Here is a 23,576-nt window from a genome sequence, read left to right as displayed (position 1 = left end):
GAAATTAAAGAGCATTTCGACTGTTAAATTAAAACATCAAATGTCATTATTTTTTTAAAGAACAAGTGTATTTTATAAATTGTATTCTCATACAAACACACTGAGAAAAATAAACAATTTTGTGTTTATTTCTTTGATTGTAAAAAAAATCACCAGTGACACACACACATTATCTCCAACCATTTTATGTATAAAAACAATTTGCTGTTGAGATCAGAAACATTAAAATACAAATTATTTGTTTAAATAAAATATACATACATTTCAAATTGTTACGTCCCTACAGATGCTCAATGATATACAATAAACTCTGTGCATTCACACATCACAAAGATTGCTGTGTGTGAAACAATTAACATCAGATAAGAACCGTCACTATAATTATACTACATATCTATACAAAGAGCCATCTAAGAAATTATTCAGGTTTATTTCAAATACTGGACTGTACAGTTTTTAGTGTTCAGCTTCAGCATACAGGACAGGAGGGTCCTCCATCTAGGAGGAGCCTTGGGCCAGGAAGTGCTGAAAGAACTCCTGAGTCTTCCTCTTTTCTGCAAGATCCTGCTTGGTGGGTGACTTCAGGAGCAAGGAGGCAAAAATGGTGGCTATGCAGAAAGAAAACAAGTTATTCAAATAGCATAATACAATGTTTCATTTTCTTTAATGTTATACCTTTATTTGCAGGGTTATCTTTTTGTTGTGATAGAGAAGTTGAGAAGAAATTCAATGTCATAAATGATCATGTATATCATTTTTATAATTATCTGTAGAGTAGATGTTGCTACAATTCCTCCTGTTGCTATAATTGAATTCATATTCAACCACTACGTATACGGAGTATGTTAAGTGAGCATCCATTCTCCAGTATTGAAAAGAAAATAAGTCCTTGTGTCATAAACAGAACAGAGTATTAAACAGGTTATTTATTCATTTTCACTTCCTGTGGCTATATTTGTTAGTTTCCCTTCACTTTCTCAACATGCCGATGAAAACACAAAGCAGCAGTTAATAATAACACATTCCCAAATGAAAGAGACATGCAACCTGCTTCCGCTTCTTACCCAAGATGTTGACATCTAGTCGATTGCTAGCAGAATTCTTCAACAGCTCACGGAGAAAGGCAGCTAAATAGTTGAACACATTTTTATGGCACTGAGGTAGCATGGAAATAACCTGAAAACAAAAGAAATTAACATTATTGTAAAAAGCTAGAGATGATTTAACACATCTTGGAATAGATCGATAGTGATCAGCGGCTGTATCACTCACTTTCTCACACTGACTGGCATTGGAGCAGCTTTCTAGGCACTGCTGGTAAGAGGAATAGGGAACCACAGGCTCTGGGAGGGCATCGAGGAAGAGAAGCAAGGCCTCTGCCGCTGAGTGGTTGCTGCCCGCTGCAGGTCAATACTGAGTCAAGGACGTAATTCTTGAGAAGAATCTGCATGTCTTGAAATGTAATTAGTGCAAAAATAAAACTATAATATACTGTTACATCCCAGGAGTCATTCAAAAGGGGCAGGTTAAAGCTACTACGAGGTTCTTGTGTTGATGTTGGGGGTCCCTGTGGACAAAAGCGGTAGCGTTTCTGAGTCTGCTTAGAAAACCTCTCATTTTATTGCAGCAAGATCTTCTGACAGTCTTCCCAGCTCACTCATTGGGTCTGGTTCTCCCGTGCTTTCCCTCTAAAGGGCCCAGGAACATGGCACTGGGCCTCCAGCAGTGTGGTGTCTGTGTTGGCTTCCTCCTAGCCAGAGGAGGCGCTGCTGCGGCGTGGATACACTACAATCTGAAACACGTCTCTTGTTCTTGCCCGATGGTTTTGATCGTCTCGTACTTATGTAGGTTGTATACAGGCGTCAGTATTAAATTCAGACAGTTTCATAACAAGTTTAAAGTTCCTCATAATACCTTTAACCAACAGAAATACAGAGTAGTTATAAATAAAAAAGGGGCTGTTGTCAAAACAACAAATATGTATGACTACACTGTGTAACTTCTTCAAATATTTCATAAAGATAAAAAAAAAAATTCCAACGATGGCTATGATGGCAATAGTGTTGAAGGATACGGAGAGAATCTGGAATGCCAGTGTCAAGGCAATCCCTTATTTCTGCAAATTCACTTCGGAGCCCAGGTTGCTGAAATATGTCTTCCTGCAAATAAGAGGACGGTAAATATCAAATCTGTTTTCCTTAAAATGCACAGTCATTAAGTCAAGGAGGTAAATTACTAACAGCTTCACTTGGGCTGAAAATGCTCTTTTGATTTGAGCCGCAGTAGAGCTGCAACAGACTTAATTCAAATAAGCAAAATCTTATGTTTAAATTAGAAAAGATTTAAAGATGAATTCCCATTTTGCTTACTACTTGGCGCATGCAGCGACTTTCATGCATTTGTCCTTATACGCAAGACAAAAAAAGTTTGACAGGAGGCCAACCGTTAAATAATTCCCTTCACGAATATGAGAATATCAGAAAATTGCCACAAAAATACGAAATCACACGTGTAACGTGTTCTTTGATTTTATTACAGCACCAAAATAGAAGCTTCAGCAATTTTCTCACCTGATTGAGTGCATTGCGGAACAAGTGATCCACCATCATCCAGAGTTCTTTAGGAATGTCGAGAGGCTTTTCAGTGTTTCCTTCACTATCACCTCCGACCATCTCCGCCTGATGTTGAGAACAAACAAAAACACGCAGTTCAGTCACAATGGATTCAACTTAAAACATGAAACACTATAAAACTACAATTACCGCCTCGGGGATGTATGCCTCCGCCAACCAGTCAAGTTGCAGTTTACATCCAAAATGTTGTGTGAAATGTCATAATTTCCACATCAACTTTTGAATTATAGCCAAAAAACGTGTTTTGTGAGGAAACAATGACCGTTGACCACCACAATGTAATCATTTTATTCTTGAGTCCAGGTGGACATTTGTGCCAAATGTGAAGAAATCTCTGCCCGTGGGACCACTAACCATGTCCCGGAGGGTCTCTTGCGGCATGTCCTGGATGGGCTCCCTTAGTTGGCACAATGAATGGATGGAGGAGCCGTAGCAGCTGGGCAGGTAGTTCCCTGTCACAGAGATGAAGTAGTCTTTGCCACGCTCCAGGTGGAGCACAAGGATGTCTTCTATCTGCTCCTTTCCAGAGTTAAGTTCAGGCGCTGTTGAGCGGTTTACAAAAACCTCAAGCTCAATGTCCACAGAGCCACCTAGAAGTTGAGAGAGATGCACGTTTAGTAAGTAAGGGTATGGCTGAACTGTCATGATTCAGGAACTCATGCCTGCTGCAACAGTGAGTTGCCATGTTGTGCTTCGGTCACGACAAGCAGTCACTGAAGTAATACTGATCGAGGGTTTGTGAACCATCAACACATCTCTAATTACTTATCTTGCAAGACAAAAAAAAAACATTGCAAGTGTACATAACAATTTCTAAAACTTAAAAAGGCAGGACAATGATGCTTTATCAAAATGAAATATGTGAACCCAGGGTGAAAAGCTTATTTTACGCGCTACTCACCCTGAGCAATAAAGCCTTTGGGAGGGTCGGCTGTGAGCCAGGGCTTGCAGTACGTGGACTCATTCGGCTTCTGGATAAACTCAAACTGACAAGGGACCTGCCCATCATTGAAGAGGCTCAGCGTCTCTGCCCGGCGCTGCATGTATTTCACGTCCTTAAAGTGGAACTGAAAGAAGAGGGAGCGGTTAGAGGCAAATTCGAAAAAAATTCTACTCCATTTCATGTGAATGTATCCTTAAATTGATCACTGAATGTGATGGGGAAACTCTACCTCTCGCTTGGACAGAGTCACAGATGGAATACACTCATTCTCCATTTTGTCTATATTGCGTACGATCTCTTCAAAGGTCTTCTTATAGACCTCAGCATTTACTTTCTTGATCTGTAGGAACAGAGAAGAAGAAACGTGTTAGAGGCAAAGTAACAATGCAGCATAGACATAAAAAAATACACTGGCAATAGAAAACAAGAGCCTGTTGACGTGAATCGAGCAGATAAGAGTTATATAATAATGCAGAATCATTTACCCCGATGACAAGCAGGGAACTGACTGGTTTGTGGTCACTGGTCTTCAGAGTCATGTGACTCTGATAATGCTGTTGCATGATGTTCTTCCCTGTCCACAGGATACGGTCACACCACGCAGGCACGCGGCATTTTTCACTGAATGCACAAGAAAGCCCAGATATTAAAACTCAAGTAATTGTATTACAGTTACAGAAATATGGGTGGTTTGAGTGCAAATTAAAGTTTGTTGTATTTTTCCGATTCATTAGCAAGAAGCCCCTTCACATGTAGAAAAAGGGGGGAAACATGAAAGACAAGCTGTTATAACAAAAAGAGAAAATACCAGCTGCTGAAGTGTTGCATTTAAGTGTGATACGCCCTACACCATTTGCATTACATTACATTGGTTTTGACATAAATAAAGACAAAGCCACACTATAAATGGAGAGATAAAGCTTCACAGGAGAAGTTTCATTGTTGCAGTACTTGACATTTCAACTATCCTTACTCTAACTGTGAACATGATCTTACTATAAATGCTGCATTCTGCTGTTTCGCAGTCGGGCCTTCGTATGAGATTACCTTGTATCCCACTTGTCAGAGCCGGTGTCATATTTATAGGTCGGCTGGAAATCAATCTCTCCCTCCACAAAGCCAACGAACACCGCCTTCTCATCGATCTGCCTCTTGAGCTGAGGACCATTTGCAGCTGGTAAGTATCACGACTCATAAACACGAGTGATGAGTAAAGACTTTCTTTTTTTAAATAGCAGAAAGAAGAGTACCACATTGATAATCACCTGATCATAATTGTGCAGGGTCTCAAAGTCCTTTTTGCTTATTAGCTCCTTCACGTTTGAGACGTCAAGCTCAGTGATCCTGTAGTTGAGGTCTCCGATCCATAAAACCACACTGGTGAGAAAGAAACATGGAGAGACAATATCGTCTCAGTTGGATATTGGATAAGAATTTTCATCTATACAGAAACCACTTAATACATAGGATGTAACTCTGTAATTTCATTTCATACTCATGCTTCATGATAGTAAGTGGAGGCTGGGTAGGGTCCAGCTGGCGAAAGTGGAGACGACTGCATATGTCCTTGTAGTCTTGATTACGTCTCTCGTACTCTTCAATGTGGGCAGCGAGGTGAGAGTTGACCACGCAGATATCAGAGTTGTGGAAGCGGAACCGGACCGCCACGGCCCCCTTATTTCCCTTTGAATCAACGAGAAACTCAGATAACATAGAAGGCAACGCAACTTAAAACTCCTGCAAAAGGATTCAGAGAAAATGCAATGTTTTAGACATTATGCAGTGATATACAGTATATATATATATATATCCACCTTTGCTTGCAGAATTTAGAGTCATCAATTAACCTAAGCTGCAGGTCTTTGGACTGTGGGAGGAAGCCGGAGAACACGGAGAGGACCCACGCTGACACGGGGAGAACAAGCAAACTCCACACAGAAGGCCCATTTAGCCCGGGAATCGAACCCGGGCCCCTCTTGCTGTGAGGCGTCAGTGCAGGTGTAGCTTCTTATAATATACACAACACCAGCGTCTTTACATGAGGATCAGTGCATGAAAGATTAAGACTTGTAAATTCCGTCCTTACCATCCGTCCCATGATGCCAGTGCCCACAGTCTCAGCCTCCACATCAGAGATGAACTTCGCATACTTCTTCTTCACATAGAAGATCAGCATGATGCCCACCAGTCGCACCAACTTCACCTGTAGCGGAACATGAGTAGATGTACAAACGTCAACGATTAACCGAGTAATGTAACCTGCATAATGGCTGGATATTCTTTTATTTAAATGACAGTGGAGTTCACTTGACCCTGCAGCCACATGAAATGTGCTTTCATACAGTTTTTTGCGGTTTACATCAGCTTCTTAACTGTTTTTCACCCACAACTACTGTGAACACTGACAACATTTACAGTTGAAGACATTTACTGTCATCTTATTTCAAGGAAAACAGAAGTGAAAAGCACATCCCAGAATACAAAACAGTTGTGCATGAGAGGCTGTAAAAACAGTTTGATAAGCCTCCCTGTCAAACATCCCCAATCAACATTCAGATGTGAAGGGGAAAACATGTATTTTCCAGCTTGTTGAGCTACACAGTGTCAGTTACAGATCAGCCAAGTGTGCTTCAGTTGACAGTGGATGAAGAAATGACACGTCATTATACTGCCGATGTACCACACAGACAGACTGAAATCGCGAGAAGAAAACAGCCAAGAAAGGAGGAAGCGAACAAGCTAGAGTCAGCGCTGTGAGAAAAGGGAAGCAGACGAAAGTGAATACGGGGAAAGAAAAAGAGAAAGACAAAAAAGTAACTTCAAATACAAGGCCTCATTAAGCTCATCACATAAGCAGGGATATCGCGACTGTTCCTTGGGAATAGCCAGTGCAATAATCCACGTAATGTGATGTAGACAGTTACTACTGTGTCTACTGTAACACATCAAACACAATCAAAGAGCATTATGGTAGCAGCATCCATGTTAAAAAAGAGCTAAACAAGCTCTACAGATAACATATCTGTTCACAGGCCCAGTCCCCATACCAACTCGCTGTTAATAACTTTATTAATACAGGAAAAAAAAAAGAGCTCCTTACTAAGGCATACTTGGCATCTGGGTGCAAGGCCTCCGACACGGCCTTCGTCCACTCCAGCTCCTTGGGGGTGTCATTGAAGAAGAAAGCCTCTTTGCTGAGGTCAAGCTCCTGAAAACTATCAGGAAAGGCAAACGGTAAAATGTTGATTTTTTTAAGCTTTACTCAGTACTTTCAAAACTTTGCAAACGTTGGCAGGATCACACATAGCGCTGAATCTGAGGGGAGGTCCTGCTCTCCTACTGAAAACAGGATCAATGGCTGCATACGTCTCTCAGAGGTTCCACCAGGAAATATCTGTCTGTGTAGCGGGATTAAGCGGAGGACTGGGAGGCTATTCTCCAGCAGGGTGAACGGTACTCACCCCACGCAGTACATGTCAGGAGGGGCCGCAGTGCAGCTCAGCCAAGGATGGAGGCTTTCCTTCGGCGTCTGTCCGTTCACGTTGTATGTGCCGAGAAAGAAGCTGTAGGTATTGGAGAATAATATCATCTTTTGACCTCTGAGCAGCAACTTCAGTGGCTTGCTGAAGGTAACCTAAATTGTGAGAATTGGTAAAAGGACCCAACAGCAGCACAGAGCTCTGAATTTTGTGCTGACTGCCCCAATGTCCATACACTCAGCTAACTAGAACCATGCCGGAGCTGACTTTATACAGACTGCTGCTTTCCTTAGCTTCTTTCTTCTAATTTGCTTAATCAGCATAGATTTTCAGTACATTCTCAGTATGTACTGTTATACGAGATGAAAGCAGGCAACGCACATACATGTAATCTTTTCTATATATAGCAACTATTGAAGTGTATTTATTGCTATTCAGAGTCCTGGGCAGCGAAAAGATAGGCTAACACCTCGGAGAGGTTGCGAGTCGGTCACATAGCAAACACAAACACATTCAGACCGACACCTACAGACAGGTTAGAGTTCCAAGGAACCTGAGCTTCATGTCTGGTGCGTGGGAGGAAATAAAAGTATCTTTCATCATATCTATACTCCTGTTTATTCTCTGCTATATTCTTCATGAAGGTTTAAACATTAAGGCACAGCTCTACCAGCAGGAGGCAGTGTCGGCATCATAGCAGAACCACGACGCCGACTTCAGCAAATGCTTATTTTGAATCTGATAAAAACAACCTGAGCTTCAGCAGTTAATGCCCTACATTGGTGCATGTTTTTTTGCCAGTGTCTGAGACAGTGGAGCTGAATTTAGCAAAGACCCAACTACAAAGCCACAGATGCCGACTTCCTTTCACAACACACCCCTTTAAGATCCACACTGTGCTCACAGTCACACTGGGCTCCCTCTGTTCCTGCATGAACCGAGAGACTCTTAAGTTGTCAATAAAGTTGAGCTCAACACAACTGTAAAGAAGCCCCGACCTAAACATCAGCACATTATTGATATCATTTTAAAACTAAATAAATACGTTGATATAACTTTACTGATTTGTTATTTATGATTAACATATTAAATCTTGCACCGGCAAATTAACAGGAATTAAAATTCAAGTGTAAACCTTTGTAATGAAGCAACTAATTGGTCAAAACTTCAAGAGGAATTCCCGTATATAATGTATATAGTATAGAATGGAATTGAATAGATCAGCCCCATTGTCACCGACACCCGAGCCAGCTATTTTAGTCAGTATGGCCCGAAATCAGTATCCGTACACCCCTAACGATCACCTAGTTCTACGTCGAAGTCGCTGCACCAATCTGCCAAACACATGTACATTTTTAAAACAGATTTATAACAAGCAAGTCAAATACCTGAAGTCCTCCGTGTACGTGTAAATGTTCTCATTCTTCAGCAGCTCACACTTGATGAGGTTGTCTCGCAGGCCGAACTGAGGCATGGCCAGTATCTGAGCTTTGTTGGAGGTGGTGTGGCTGGACGAGCGCACCAGGTCATCCCGGTCCTCGCGACTGGAGACCCGGAGAGAAGAAATAACAGTGAGGCGTTGAGAGGAGGGCCAGTCCAAGATAGAAAGAGAGTCATTTTGTCAAACTGGTGTGATTTCAGAGGGAACAAATGATCAGAAACTATGCGTTTGGCTGTTTGTATGGACAGCTGCCAGGTCTCATTCAGGATACTCCAGCCTAACTGCAACAAGGGATACCTCTGCTAAAAGCCTGGAATAAAAGTAGGGATCAGCAGAGACGTTACACTCTGCTCCAGACTAAGAGCCTCATGTATAGTAGATCACCACAGTGACAACAGGAAACCAGACTATACGGTGAAGCTCTATTTCCGTGTTGTTTACTGAGCGTTATCTTCAAAATAGCTGCTTTACTTTACTTGAGTAAGGATAAAAATGTATCCTGTGAAGTACCTCTAGTAGTGCTACGGATTACTTTTTGTGAGTGCCATCCCATTTTGATTGTTCTCATGTAGCAACACAAGCGTGCAAGTGATGCGATACACATTCCTGTCAATGGTTTCACACTATTCCACTGATCTACAGCCGGCGGTAATGCACCAAGAAAAGGCAGGAAAGAAGACTGCTTGCAAGTACACATGGATACAAACATTAAAAAAGGCCGTACCTTTCTGGGACGGCATAGGCTTGTTTGGAATTCTGCGTGCCGCTGTTAGCACCTTTCTCCTTTTCGGAACTTCCCTTTTTTTCCGACGATTTCTCTGTTGGGGAAGAGCAGGAGAGAAAAGGGAGATTCATTTTTTTTTTTTAACTTGTTCACAATGTTAAACACAGAGCATAAAGGTTGACAACAGCATTACAGCACAATTCTACATGAGGTCCATTAGCACTGCCTGCTTTGAATCACAAACTAATATATTGTTTGCAGGTTGTCAGTTAAGACTGTGTGTCAGCTTCTGGGAGACCTTTCTACCAACATTATCTTAAACTCTGCCGCAGGTGTCGACAGCCTGGGACGACTCACTCGAATAAGAAAGAACCCAACCCTTGGCAAACCCATATTTCAACTCTTTAACAAACTAATATGGAGAACATAATCATCACTAAGAATAAAAAACAAAACAGTACCACACGTCAGTCATAAAAGTGCCGTGTCACAGCTCGGTTGTTGTGGTCAATGGACTGAGGCTGCCTTTTGCAGTGTGTTACAGTTATTGCATCCTAAGTAGCTGGAGCTAATGGGCGCGTGTGAAGTATGAGACAGCATGGCCCCTGTCTCCTGCAGCTTGGCAGGGAACACAGCTGGCTGCTCTGAAAGGGAAAGCAAAGTTCTTTCAACAGGAAATTAAACTCTACAAAGTTGAAGCAGACTACATTCAGGGTGCACCTGACCAACAGTACTCAGGACCCAAAAGATGAGATACGTATACGATTCCATGTTTGTAATCGTATTATTAACATGACCTTTACTTGGCAAACTGAAACCTACGATGCAGCGTTCAACGCAAGAACCGACACGGCTCAAATACACTGACATTAACTGACTGGACACGGATATATCAACAATGCACCGACTAATAAACAATACTGCTTGAGACTGTTCACTGCTGTTTGCAACCTGCCGAAGACAGCTATGACACAATGCATAGGACTTCTATGGTTTATCATTAGTAAGTTACTTAAACCTAACCATTACTGCAACCAGCACCTGAACCAATGAGGCTTTAGTGTGTGAGCTTCGTTGCTATTTCATGGCATATCCTACATTCCTGTTCATGCTTTTAGTATTTTCAACCAGCTAATGAGCTTAAACGTTTAACCTCCAATGAGTAAGTTGCAGGAAGTGTGACTAACTGCAGTTTCACACGCCTATCTGTGGTCGATCACAAGTCAGCATAAATGTAAAGTTATATCAGGGCTCAGGCTCTTCAGTATTAAAAGAGTCTTAACTACATCTGCACAAAGTTCAACATTGCACAACCCCCCCCCCCCCCCCATGATAAAACGATTGGTAATAAACTGCAGGAGAACACATTCTGTGATTTACTTCTCTTGTCAACCGTTGTAAATAAAACAAACAACAAAAAGCAGAACGCAAGTAAGCCACCTTTATCTCATTGAGAGGCCAGAAGAAAGTTTACAGACCACTGATTTAAGCTAACAGGCTAACAAGTTAGCTTAGAGGATGAGCCTCAAGTGGAAGTCTCTTAACTGAAAACAGGCAGAAACTAGAGTAGCACACTGAGAAGCGAGACACAACCAGTGCCCTAATGGATGACACAATTCTCCAAAACACGTTATTGCACCACCAACCACAGCAGGTGTGTAATTTTCTGTCACACAGCAACACCATGGACAGGACTAGTTAATAACAGCCGTAAACTAGTGTATTAAGCTAACCGTCTATGTGGGCTAACATCCCCGATAGCTTCACATTGAAGCAGGAACATATCACATTAACAATATATTTAGGATTTAAAAAACAAACTATTATCGCGCCTGACGAATACTGTCTCCTTTAGCTAAAGTTAGCTTCTTTGAAATAAGGACTAACGTTAATACACGCTACCATTAAGTTAGCTAGAAAGCTAGCTAATTAGCGTAGACTGCATGCTAGAGATTTGTGCGATGGCATTTCTTTTCACCACCCATTCAAAAATAAACGAATGTAGGAATATTTTTCATACCAGAGTCTCTCATCACCCTAGACATCTCCCACGCATTCTGTGCAGAGGAGCAATGTCCAGTGTGCATCAGACCTACCCATGCTAACATGGTAGTGGGAGGAGTTTGCCTTCCCTCGCTGCAGAGACGGGAGGCTGAACAAACAGATCGAGTATGTAGATGTAGATGATGCGACCGGAAAATGCTTCACCACAGTGGTATCACGAAAGGAAGTTAAGCTCGTGCATTTCAAGAAGATAAACACATTGAATAAATACTTATATAGCTTATTTTAACACCCTGTAAGGACCAGATGGATGCAAAACGTGGCATGACTTGCATATGAACATTGCATCTTTGTTTGTTCCTTTACATACTTTTTACACTATATATTTTGCATTAACATGCGTGTTATAAACAGCATGGCTCTAATCTAAAATGCAAAAACATCATGTGGAATGAAATCTGTGTGAAATTGGCCATCAACATGTAAGACAAATTAAACAAACTTTACATATACAAAGCCAACAATTATTTGTAAAGTATAGTATTTGTATTCTTTGTATAGACCATTTCAAAATGAATTGCATTGAACAGCCTGGGTCCCCGGCTTTACTTCATGTCAGCTTAGGTCAAGTTTACAAATGTGAAATGGTCTATATTGTGACTTTAGAGGTAGAAGGTACTTTACTTACAAAACGGCACATTATTTCGGCAACCGAATGTTGTTTTGGGTCAAATCATAGCATGCTTTTGCTGTCTAAGTTCCAGTGTAGAACATACCACCCTTCAGTATCACATCAGCTTAGTTTAAGCCACATTTAAAAAACAAAAAACAAAAACTTTTAACAACCTACCTGTATAGCCCGGTATTTTTATAACTTATTACGCTGATGATTTAATTTGTTTTAAGAATGTTGCTGTCGTCCATGCCGGCTCGCTGCCATTACGCTTAAATGAAATGACACATCAAGCCTATTTTGCGACTGGTTTCCTTCGCCACATGGCTCTCTGACAGTTATGAGTGCATTTGTTACAACTCATACACAGGTTGGGCCAGTTGCACTTTAAGGAAATGATGCTTTCAAAACTACCTGGTTTCATCATGAAACCCTTTGATGTAGACTTTTATCTGCGTGAGCAAACACCAAAGAGATAAAGACGAGCATCTTGTGTCATCCACTGCACAAATACTGATAGACCTATTCCAATTTACTGAAGTTTTACTGGACATGAACTGGCTGTGAAATTCTGCAAATAGAAATAAATTACAAACCTGTTTTCCGGTGCTGGTTGAGTTTAGTGAGTGTTGTCCCGAGGGGGGCAAGGGCCTGCTTGACAACTCCCTGGCCTCTGGTGGCTTTGTGGTACTTGCTGATCCATTCAAACTTGGGTGTCTGTGTGGTTGACTTGCAAACTTCTGAAGAAAGACCGACAGAGAGAGCATGAGAATAAGAATAAGTTAGGATAATCACAATACTTTGCGAGTGAAGAATACAACAAGAGGCGGCTCTGAACTTTGATCTGTTTTCAGGCAAAAGTGGTGAGGATAGACAGATACCAACAGTAATGGTAAGATTCATGGTATAAACAAGAGTGCTTACTTATCTACCCCACTTGAGTTAAAGAAATAAAACAGCGGTATTTCTAAGCAACATCTTTCTATTTCTTGCTCTTCCATATAGGTCTTACTTCAAGTTTGTAAGACCAGCTCCACACTTTGTGCTCTACTGCTTTAAATGAGGCTTCAAGTTACAGGCGCTGCAGTGCATTAAAGACATCTCACTTATCTGCTTACCTTTACCACTTCCCACACTCTTCCTTTTAACAACAACAGGTGCAATGTCATTCAATCGTTCCATCACTGGTATCCCTCACCCGGTTAAAAGCCTTTGTGGCTCATCTTAGAGTACCACAAAAAAACAACATTCATCAGTCTTTGTCTGTGCTCACGTTGAGTTTCCACCGGGAAAAATAGTGAGCCAGTGTCAAAGGTGACACATCCCTAACAAAAGTAACCTTTCAATGGCCCATCCCATTCAGATGCACAGGAAGCAGAAAGTAAAAAGCAGTTCAAGAAACGCATTAAAGCGGAAGATGTATGTCCTTTTTGAAAACTGTTCTCATGACGCTCACACTTAGTGTGAAAAAGACAAAGAGAGTACACAATCCAAACTCCACCCCTTCTCTCTCTCTTTTCTCAGCCATGCATCATGTACACACCCAGTAACTGACAGATGAAGTGACACCACCAGTTTGCACTTCTAAAATGGTGTTAATTGTGAACCACAGCCACCAACTGTCTCAAAGAACGTGTTTGTGTACCGTTTTTTGAATTCATTTTCCTGTAAACTGTCAAATTTAAAAAATAAATTTAAGTTTTTAAGTTTGCCACATAATGTAACCTGAAGGCAACTGAAGACTGGCTGAGCAGGTTCCCTCCGAAACAGATGATTAGAGCAGCAGATTATTTAGACTTCTTCAGACATGGGCGCGTCCGCTTCCTGTTGCTCGGACAAGAACAAATAAAAAAGATATGAACTGCTAAACCCAAATGCATGAAAAGAAGTGAGGGTCCAAGATACTGCATTGTTTGAATGGATAGTATTTTCCCCACACGTGGTTCCTTGCCAATGTCATCTCAGTTAAACTCATTTTCAAACGGCATTTTTCTCTGAAAATGTGACCATTCTCAGTAAAATAAATTAGAGCTGTGTGTCTTGAGAAAATATCACACATCTCTGAAGGCTGACCTACCACTCCAAGCCCTGTTGACCTCACTGAGGAAGAAACGCGAGTGGGAACCAAAAGGAAGTCTGAGCTCTAATTCCTCTTCCTGGTAACTGACTCTCACTTTAGTATCGGCACCTAGAATCAGATAAAGAACACAGGAAACAATGTCATTTTGAATTTCATGCAGTGGATCAGTTATGTAGCATTTCATGATAGAGCTGTAATGTTAATGAGTGCAACTCACCCACAACTGCAAGTTCCTCTGGTGAGGAAACTTAAAAAAAAAAAAAAAAAAGAGTGCAGCATGACAAACGTGTAAGGGCCCTTTAGATAAATTACTACCATGACATTTTTTCACTAGAAACTATACTTATCTCGAGGAACACATTATTATCTGTCTCTCTCCTTTTTAATTGCCCGTCTGTTGGCAATGCAATACAACATATGAACGCAGCTCACCCTCCACCACAGCGAAGTCGAGGGAGATGGGTATGATGTCCTCCAGTGACACGTCATCAGCAGTGACAGCCATCCTTCGATGGGTATAAATAAAGATTCTACAAAATGTTAAAATTGGATTTAGTTCGCAGTCTGAAGGCACATGCATGGGGATGGCACAAAAAAATAAACTTTTAAATATAATGCAAGCCGATACAGGCTTGCATCTCTGCAGGAAACACTACCATTTTCGTATGATATATAATTTTGGTTACTTTGTCAGACAGGTGGATGCAACTCTGTGGTCATTTCTTTAGGCCAGTTTGTGCCGTTGCACAATCCTGTCACTCCCTCTCTCTACATACAAGCATATTGTTCAATAATACAGCCATATTATAGCTCCATTGCACTACATTTTAAAACTCACGCATGCTCTTTTGTAGACTCCACCAATCCCAGCAGTCTGCTCTCTGTAAGGTCATCAAAGAAGACGTCACATTGGACAGCATGTTCACAGTTTAGTTAAGGATATAGTGGAAATATGTTCATGGGTTTTCCTTCAGTTGCACCTTATATTTCACATTTTACCATGACCTTACTCTCATTTCAACTTATTTTTTATTTAATACAGCATAACAAGTGTTAGGTGTCCCAGAGTATTTCCATTTTATACTAATTCCTCTACACTCTACACAATATATATATATTTTTTTTTTTTTACATTTATCTGAAATATGTAGTTACCTTACAAATTAATAATTTACATATTAACTGCATCAGCAGAATATAAAATAGGATACATTAAGCGGCTTAACAGAATGTAAAACAGTTAAGATAACCTCCACCATACACAACATTTAAATGCTGTTTAAAGGCTAGTGGTCATCAATAATAGTCAAATATTACATTATACAAGTCTGCTGCATTAAAAGTACTTTTCATGTTGTTATTAAGTGAAGGCTCTATATCTCTTCCTTTATGACAAAGCAGCAGCTGGTGACACAAAGCTGCCACCTTGTGGATGAAACGTCTCACTACAGAAGTTGGCCCAAATCCTTGGGAAGTCACACCCGATATGGCTACACACTCGTGCTGTAAACTACGCGCACTGCAAATACATCGCGTGGATTATAGTCACAGCCCAAGTGAGGCTGTAGGCTACTATTTATTGATAGATGTCAACCGAGAGCCTTAATCTCACAAGCCCCCTCTCCGAGCTCTGGTATTCTCCAACGGAGTTAGTCCAGTTTAGTTTGAGGCAGGTAATCCTTCCTTTGAAGTGCTGACAATCGATACACCAGCGCATTGACGTCTCAAAGGATACTATGATGCAGTTTTCTCCCCTCTCCAAAGTTTCCTGAATTGCGACGGATTGATCCATAGCGAGGACCTGTGTGACAAGTTCTCCTCTCCAACGCCTCCCGCACTCGACAATACCCGGAGATTCGAGTTACTCCAGTTTTTCCTCTTTAAATACACAGATACTCTTCAGGGTCCAGGAGCAATCCGACATTATTCCCTTTCAGATACTTTCTTCTTCCTCCTGCGCTGCTGGCTCGGCCCAGTCTGCCACGCACTGATTCGGGATCGCGCCCGCGCTGACGTCACATCTGGGCTGTCATCAACTGGGTTTGGTTTTGGATTTAGGCCTCAAGCGTTCGACCCGAACAGGATTATGTCCCACAATAGAGCCGTATCCCCGCGTCTACAAAGTTATGTCACAGCTTTCGAGGAGGTTTGATGAGCCATCAGGTCAATTAAGTGTTTTTTTGTTGGAGTTAAAACCAAACTGTGATTAATTTATCCAGTTTAAAATGCTTAGTAATACACCTTTTTTAAAACTAAAAATCCAGGAACTGATATTAGGGCATTTAAGCCTACACAGAATTGGCACAGACCCCATTGAAGTTGTCCATCCATACTTAAAATCTATAGCTACTCTGATATCCATAAAAATCTGATAATGATATATTGGCCGATACAAAAAACAAAGCACAAGAACTGTGACCGAGGTGGCTGAGTGGGACATTTCACAGCGTAAACAATGAACTTGCAGTGCTCTGTGGTGGACAAACTGTAATGTGTTGATACTGTTTCTAAACCGCCTCAAACCTAGACTGGCATTTCCATATTAAGAGTTTCTTGTTACTCATGATATGATAAACTTGCAATTCAGTTTTCTGCAAAAAGTTGAACAGTCATGCAGGGAGAGACAGAATAATCCAATTTCTGCCATTCGTTTGGCCGAAACCTTGTTATTACTGTAGACAAATTGTCTCATGAATGTGATTTGAAGTTTTCTCATGAATGAGATTTTGAAGGGCTTTAATTTTGAAATGCTACATCAGAATGTCCTGGTACTCTCTGAGTGACACCTTGAGGTGGTCTGCTATTAATTAACCTGTAGTAAAATGCTTTTGTAACTATGCACCATTTCCTCTAAAATCGAATCTGAAATTAGACAGATTGTCTCATGAATGTGATTTGAAGTGAGCTCGTACTGTAAGACCAACATTTAAATTTGATTATGATATCTGTTCACATCAGCTCTCTGGTGATGGAAGAAGTATTCAGATCCCTCTACCAAAATAAAAGTACCAACATTCCAATGTATAAATACTCAGTTACATGTAAAGGCCCTGCATTCAATTCCTACATGAGTAAAATAGGTGTATCAGTAAAATGTCTCTTCGGTTGGACTTCTAACAACTCATAGACAAAGGTACCCCACTGCTTTTTTACAAGGGCTCACAAGCCAAAACAAAACAATGCATTGTACCTGATAAGCTTAACTCATGTTGTTTTTGATGTAAAATCATATTCTTAAAAGGAATCAGTAACTTTAGCTAAATGTAATGAAGCAGAGAGTTGCCTCTGAAATGTGAAGTAGAGGTAAAAAAAAAAAGGACATACTCAAGCAAAGTAACTCAAAATTGTACTTGATTACAGTTTTTAATCGACACCATTTTGAAAATTCACAGGACTTTACATTTCAGAAAAAGCCGTTTTGCCGCTATGAGCCCCGAGAAATGTCATCACCTTTCACCCCACTCTATGAAAAATATGTGACTTCATCAAATGAAGATTAATCTGACATATAGTTTATTAGATTCATTTCATCACAAAACTAGTATAAATTGTAATAATTCTTATTTCATTTAACATTTACATGACCCATTATACCTTAAAATATACTTTGTAAACCAGACAGTAGACATCCAACTCACTATTCACAAAAATATTAGACAAAGAGGAGCCAAATGTACTAAATTGCACATTACATTATGATTACATTTACAGAAATGCTTAAGCAAACCTTCACAACACCCTGTAACAGCTCAATATTTGTGTTTCATAAAGTGCATATAGAGTCATGGCTGCGTCACTCTCACAATGGCTCGAAGAGATGATTATCTACGGAGAGGTTTTGGTAATAAAACATTTATAACCATGTCAACATACAATGTTGTGTTGAGGCTCACTCACCCAACCAAAAATGAAATGTGCCGACAGTCAGTTTAAAGTGAGAAGGCTTTGAACAAAAAGAGATTTGGCTTCCTTTAAGAAGACAGCATCGGAATTCAATTACAGTTACAGGCCCAAGGTTATGGCTCAAACACACCGTAAGACATTAGCTGTCTTAAATTATTTCTTAAAGCTTCACTGAGAAGGATGTTTATTTTAATATATCATTTTGTTAATTATAAAAGGTGATTTTCACCTTAAATGTGAAGTGGTGTGAAGACTGAATTGCAGCTGGCATGTTTTCTTTCTTGATTCCTGAAGTTGATATCGTTTTGTTATTTAGAAATACTGTTCAGAGACATTTTTGATGCTCTTGAACCAAAGATAAAACGTGATTGGGACATTTTAAGAAAACAAGTAACAAAGTCAACATTGTAGCCGAGGCATAATCCCATACATATATACATTACAATCACATGTGAATATCAGTGAGATAAATGGGTGTAATAGAGTTAACTTCTGCACGGCTAAGCTTATTGTTATTTACCTGGAGGGACTGAGAGTTACACAGAGCTCTGATTACCTAATGACCCACAGGGCAGCCGAGCAAGCTCCTATTCAGTCACTCACATCAGCAAAGTGATGGCGAGCAGGCAAAGTAAAGAAGCAATCAATTCTGTGTGATGATGAGGACCTCTTGTGGAGAAATTGGGGACATGCAGCGTACCATTCAACCAGAGGCAGGAGGTTGTTGTGGCGTTGCAGCACTCTAGATGACATGGAGGTTCTGTGGAGGTCTTGCATGGGGTTTTGCCAGAACAGTTGGTGGTGCAACCTGCTGTCCACTTCAATTTGGATTCTACAGTCTCCTTTTTCAGCTGCAAAGGCAATAGTGAGTGAGAAAGAACAGTGGCGAACCTACAGTACAAGTGGTTGAAAGTCAAATGTTTGTTTTCTGTCTATTCATTGTTATATATATATATATTGTAACATATGTTGATTTATATCATAACATGTGTTATGCTGAGAAAAGTTGAAGTTGAAAGTGCTGATGCGGGGCTTTCACATGTTACATCATCATGTCTTTAGATGTAAAATTATTTTTGAAAGAAAATTTTAAAACAGTGAATTATAAATATATTCAGTGACTTAGAGGTATACATGGACAATCAATGATGGTGTGCAAACAAATATTTATACTATAAATTCACTTAATTAACTCGAACTGTTCTATAACAATAGCTCACCAAAGATATACACATTTATCTCATATTTAGGGTTCCTGGCAGCTATATACTTTGTTAAACTGACAAATTGTTAAGTACATTTTATGCTTTTGTGCTGAAAAAACAGATGTATGTGGGGCAAGGACAATTTAAATGGTGCTAATCAAAGACATTTTTCTCAGTCGTTGATTAGCACCTTTTAAATTGAATGAATAGAAAGCCAGCAAACAATGAACCAAAATATTCCTGGACTTTTAAAAAGTGAGCAGTTCTCACCTGACAGTGTGGCTGTGAGGAGGAGCATATTTGGGCTGCTGCATTTACAAAATTGGTGTAGCACTTGGTACCTTCACAAGTACCTCTATGGCATTTGTTTCCCTGAAAAAAACAGCAACACAGAGAAAGGATGATACTAACCTTACTTCCACTTTTTGGCAAATTGTTATATTGTTCTATACAAATTTATTTACAATAACTAATGAATTATTGTCAGAAAGTTATTATAACCACTGGGAAATGTTTAAAGGTCAACGTTCTGTACAAATACTCTTTTTAGACAATGTCACTTGTTAGCGGTTAGTCACGAAGATAATCTGTGACTGAAGAGACAGAATGAACTAAACTGAGTGATACACAAAACTCTCTATAGCCTTCTGCTCACATCCATTCACATGCCAACACACACTCACAAATGCAGCCTTTTGTCCTTACATTGTTTGTTGTTGTGGTGGTTGTTGTTGTCATGGCTGGTGTCATGGTTGGCATTACTAAAATCATAAAATAAAAAGAGTAAAATATTAAAGAAATTGCCAACTAACTACTAAAAGTGCACACATGCAAACATGCAGTTATGACATAAAATGTCATAATTTGTAAGGACAGTGTGAAGATGATAACATAAATAAAACAATTATGAGAGTCATAAAGAGTCTGTTTACCTGTGGGTTTCATCATCATGGATGCAAAACTGCTATTGAGGCAGCCAGTAAAATTGCAGCAGTTTATAGAGCAGTTGGTCTGAGAGGCGTTGGCGCAACTATCAGCACAGGAGCCGCTGCAGCTAACAGTGTAGCGCATGTCCATCTGTCTCATCAGCTGATACATTGCAGAATGACACATTGGAAGATATATTTAAATTACTTGTCACTGACCATATAGCACAATACAATAATAAACTGAATAATGTAGAGAGTAAAAGTGTAAAGTATACACACCCTTACTTTCAGTTACTTGGAGAAACTACTCCATATTTTGATTTGTCAATTGCTTCTATGGATTACTGATACAATACATCTTCTGTATATTTAGCTGCATGTGCATACATACGCTGTGATGCATTTTAGGACATATTATTTTAATTTGTCATTCAAAATACAAATAGTTTTGTTGGATGGTTCAAGAGGTTGTGTCAGTGTCATTTGCCTCCCTACCTGACACTGGCAGACATCATCAGCACATAAAGTGGCATTCTGACTGGTGTACATTGTATAGCAGTCTGAGTAGTTACAGGTGAATGAGGGGCAGTACATCTGTGTTTGAGAGAGAGGAAAGGCGCATGATCAAGATGAGAGGTTAAAGGGAAACACGTTATATTACAATACCTCTCTGATAAGGTGGACTCACCATCATGGTTCCATTCATACACGGCTTGTCTGGGGCAAAAAGATGGACGTTACAATTAAAGATAGGGAAAGAAATTAAAATAAAATAGTTTTTCATTTTTACATTTTAACATGGAAACTAAACCCTGGGAAGTTAACACCTTATTAAGCGGTGAAACAAAACATACCAGTGGAGTTTGATGACGGACCGGTGGACATCATTGAGGTCATGGAACCACTTGTGGGCATGGCGGAGCTGGACTGGGTCATGGCTGTAGAGGGGGCAGAGGTGGTTCCTGAATTATTACTGCTGACTGAATTAAAAATGAGGATAGAAGTTGTCGTGGTCGTGGTTGTAGGCGACTGGGTGGCAGTGGTGGATGCTGATCCCCCGGAGGTTGCTGTGGTTGTGAGAGACTGGGTGGAAGTAGTGGTTGCTATATCCCCAGAGGTGGTGTCGGTTGTTATACCTCCAGAGGTGGTCATGGGGGACTGGGTGGAAGTAGTGGTTGTTATACCTCCAGAGGTGGTCGTGGGGGACTGGGTGGAAGTAGTGGTTGCTATACCTCCAGAGGTGGTCGTGGGGGACTGGGTGGAAGTAGTGGTTGCTATACCTCCAGAGGTGGTCGTGGGGGACTGGGTGGAAGTAGTGGTTGCTATACCTCCATAGGTGGTCGTGGGGGACTGGGTGGAAGTAGTGGTTGCTATACCTCCAGAGGTGGTCGTGGGGGACTGGGTGGAAGTAGTGGTTGCTATACCTCCAGAGGTGGTCGTGGGGGACTGGGTGGAAGTAGTGGTTGCTATACCTCCAGAGGTGGTCGTGGGGGACTGGGTGGAAGTAGTGGTTGCTATACCTCCAGAGGTGGTCATGGGGGACTGGGTGGAAGTAGTGGTTGCTATACCTCCAGAGGTGGTCATGGGGGACTGGGTGGAAGTAGTGGTTGCTATACCTCCAGAGGTGGTCATGGGGGACTGGGTGGAAGTAGTGGTTGCTATACCTCCAGAGGTGGTCATGGGGGACTGGGTGGAAGTAGTGGTTGCTATACCTCCAGAGGTGGTCGTGGGGGACTGGGTGGAAGTAGTGGTTGCTATACCTCCAGAGGTGGTCATGGGGGACTGGGTGGAAGTAGTGGTTGCTATACCTCCAGAGGTGGTCATGGGGGACTGGGTGGAAGTAGTGGTTGCTATACCTCCAGAGGTGGTCATGGGGGACTGGGTGGAAGTAGTGGTTGCTATACCTCCAGAGGTGGTCATGGGGGATTGGGTGGAAGTAGTGGTTGCTATACCTCCAGAGGTGGTCATGGGGGACTGGGTGGAAGTAGTGGTTGCTATACCTCCAGAGGTGGTCATGGGGGACTGGGTGGAAGTAGTGCTTGCTATACCTCCAGAGGTGGTCATGGGGGACTGGGTGGAAGTAGTGGTTGCTATACCTCCAGAGGTGGTCATGGGGGACTGGGTGGAAGTAGTGCTTGCTATACCTCCAGAGGTGGTCATGGGGGACTGGGTGGAAGTAGTGCTTGCTATACCTCCAGAGGTGGTCATGGGGGACTGGGTGGAAGTAGTGGTTGTTATACCTCCGGAGGTGGTCATGGGGGACTGGGTGGAAGTAGTGGTTGTTATACCTCCGGAGGTGGTCATGGGGGACTGGGTGGAAGTAGTGGTTGCTATACCTCCGGAGGTGGTCATGGGGGACTGGGTGGAAGTAGTGGTTGCTATACCTCCGGAGGTGGTCATGGGGGACTGGGTGGAAGTAGTGGTTGCTAAACCTCCAGAGGTGGTGTCGGTTGTTATACCTCCGGAGGTGGTCATGGTGGACTGGGTGGAAGTAGTGGTTGCTAAACCTCCAGAGGTGGTGTCGGTTGTTATACCTCCGGAGGTGGTCATGGTGGACTGGGTGGAAGTAGTGGTTGTTATACCTCCAGAGGTGGTTGTGGGGGACTGGGTGGAAGTAGTCGTTGCTATACCTCCAGAGGTGGTCATGGGGGACTGGGTGGAAGTAGTGGTTGTTATACCTCCGGAGGTGGTCATGGTGGACTGGGTGGAAGTAGAGGTTGCTGTGCCTCCGGAGGTGTTTATGGTCATGGGGGACTGGGTTGTGGTGGATGCTGAGCCCCCGGAGGTTGCTGGGATTGTGAGAGACTGGGTGGTGGTGGCAATTGCTGTACCTCCAGAGGTGGTGGAGGTGGCAGACTGGGTGGTGAGGGTCTCTGTGTTGCCACTGGCTGTTGAAGAGGACTGGATGGTGGTTGAGGTTGCTGCTGGTGCAGATGTGGAGCTGGTTACTGTGCTTCCAGAGGTGGTGGGGGGCTGGGTATTAGTGGGGTTTGCTGTGGCTCCAGAGATCATTGTTGTGGCTGATATGGGGGCAGCAGTGGAGGTACTCATGGACATCACAGTGGTCACTTCGCCTGACACTAATACTGATGGCAGAAGTAGTCCTAACAGGAGGAGGTGCAGGATGCCTGTGCAACCTGCTATTTTAGGAAACATAACAGGAAAATATGTATTTTAGTATATGGAAACCAGATGTTAAATTATTTGCAGTAATTTGTGTTATTTTGGCACTTTTCATAATATCAGGGAAATTGCATACGTCTTGAATTGGTTACCTTAAAAATATACACTGGAATAATGTCTTAAAATGGTGTTAAGGTAAAAAGTGTATTGAACGTTAACAATACAAATACTTGTCACTTAATACAAATAGTGAACTGGAAGACTAATATTAGAAACTTTTTTTTTTTTAATCCATAGATGGATTTCATTCAATTTTGCACAGAAGTACAAGGTGCCCTTAGGATAAAGCCTACTGATTTTGGTAATTCCATGTATCGCTACAAAATGTTGATATTTTTGTTTTTTAGTCAGCAAAAAATTGCCAGTGGGTTTAGAGTGA

The 23,576-nt window shown here is 41.5% G+C and overlaps 1 protein-coding gene across 4 annotated transcripts; it reads right to left on the bottom strand.

The window, feature by feature from the left end:
* Positions 1 to 169: 169 nt before the first annotated feature.
* Positions 170 to 14,183, bottom strand: inpp5b (inositol polyphosphate-5-phosphatase B). Of its 4 annotated transcripts, none has more exons than XM_076106770.1 (19): positions 13,975 to 14,183; positions 12,494 to 12,637; positions 9,221 to 9,314; positions 8,444 to 8,599; positions 7,038 to 7,139; positions 6,677 to 6,791; positions 5,663 to 5,779; positions 5,072 to 5,259; positions 4,842 to 4,953; positions 4,624 to 4,733; positions 4,062 to 4,197; positions 3,806 to 3,916; positions 3,535 to 3,700; positions 2,988 to 3,223; positions 2,571 to 2,678; positions 2,075 to 2,159; positions 1,273 to 1,400; positions 1,065 to 1,176; positions 170 to 608 (listed from the first exon to the last, which is right to left on the bottom strand). In XM_076106770.1, exons 1-19 carry the CDS (start codon positions 14,159 to 14,161, stop codon positions 499 to 501), a joined length of 2,517 nt encoding a protein of 838 aa, XP_075962885.1. In that variant the 5' UTR covers positions 14,162 to 14,183; the 3' UTR covers positions 170 to 498. The 4 variants fall into 4 exon arrangements, with proteins under 4 accessions (XP_075962885.1, XP_075962887.1, XP_075962888.1 ...); XM_076106772.1 differs by lacking the exon at positions 13,975 to 14,183 and adding an exon at positions 13,016 to 13,362; XM_076106773.1 differs by lacking the exons at positions 12,494 to 12,637; positions 13,975 to 14,183 and adding an exon at positions 11,241 to 11,366.
* Positions 14,184 to 23,576: the final 9,393 nt, after the last annotated feature.

This window comes from Anarhichas minor, unplaced genomic scaffold (assembly GCF_050575085.1).
Source record: "Anarhichas minor isolate MPS153535 unplaced genomic scaffold, ASM5057508v1 ptg000035l, whole genome shotgun sequence".
Lineage (NCBI taxonomy): Eukaryota > Metazoa > Chordata > Actinopteri > Perciformes > Anarhichadidae > Anarhichas > Anarhichas minor.
This window is presented reverse-complemented; position numbering and strand designations above follow the sequence as displayed.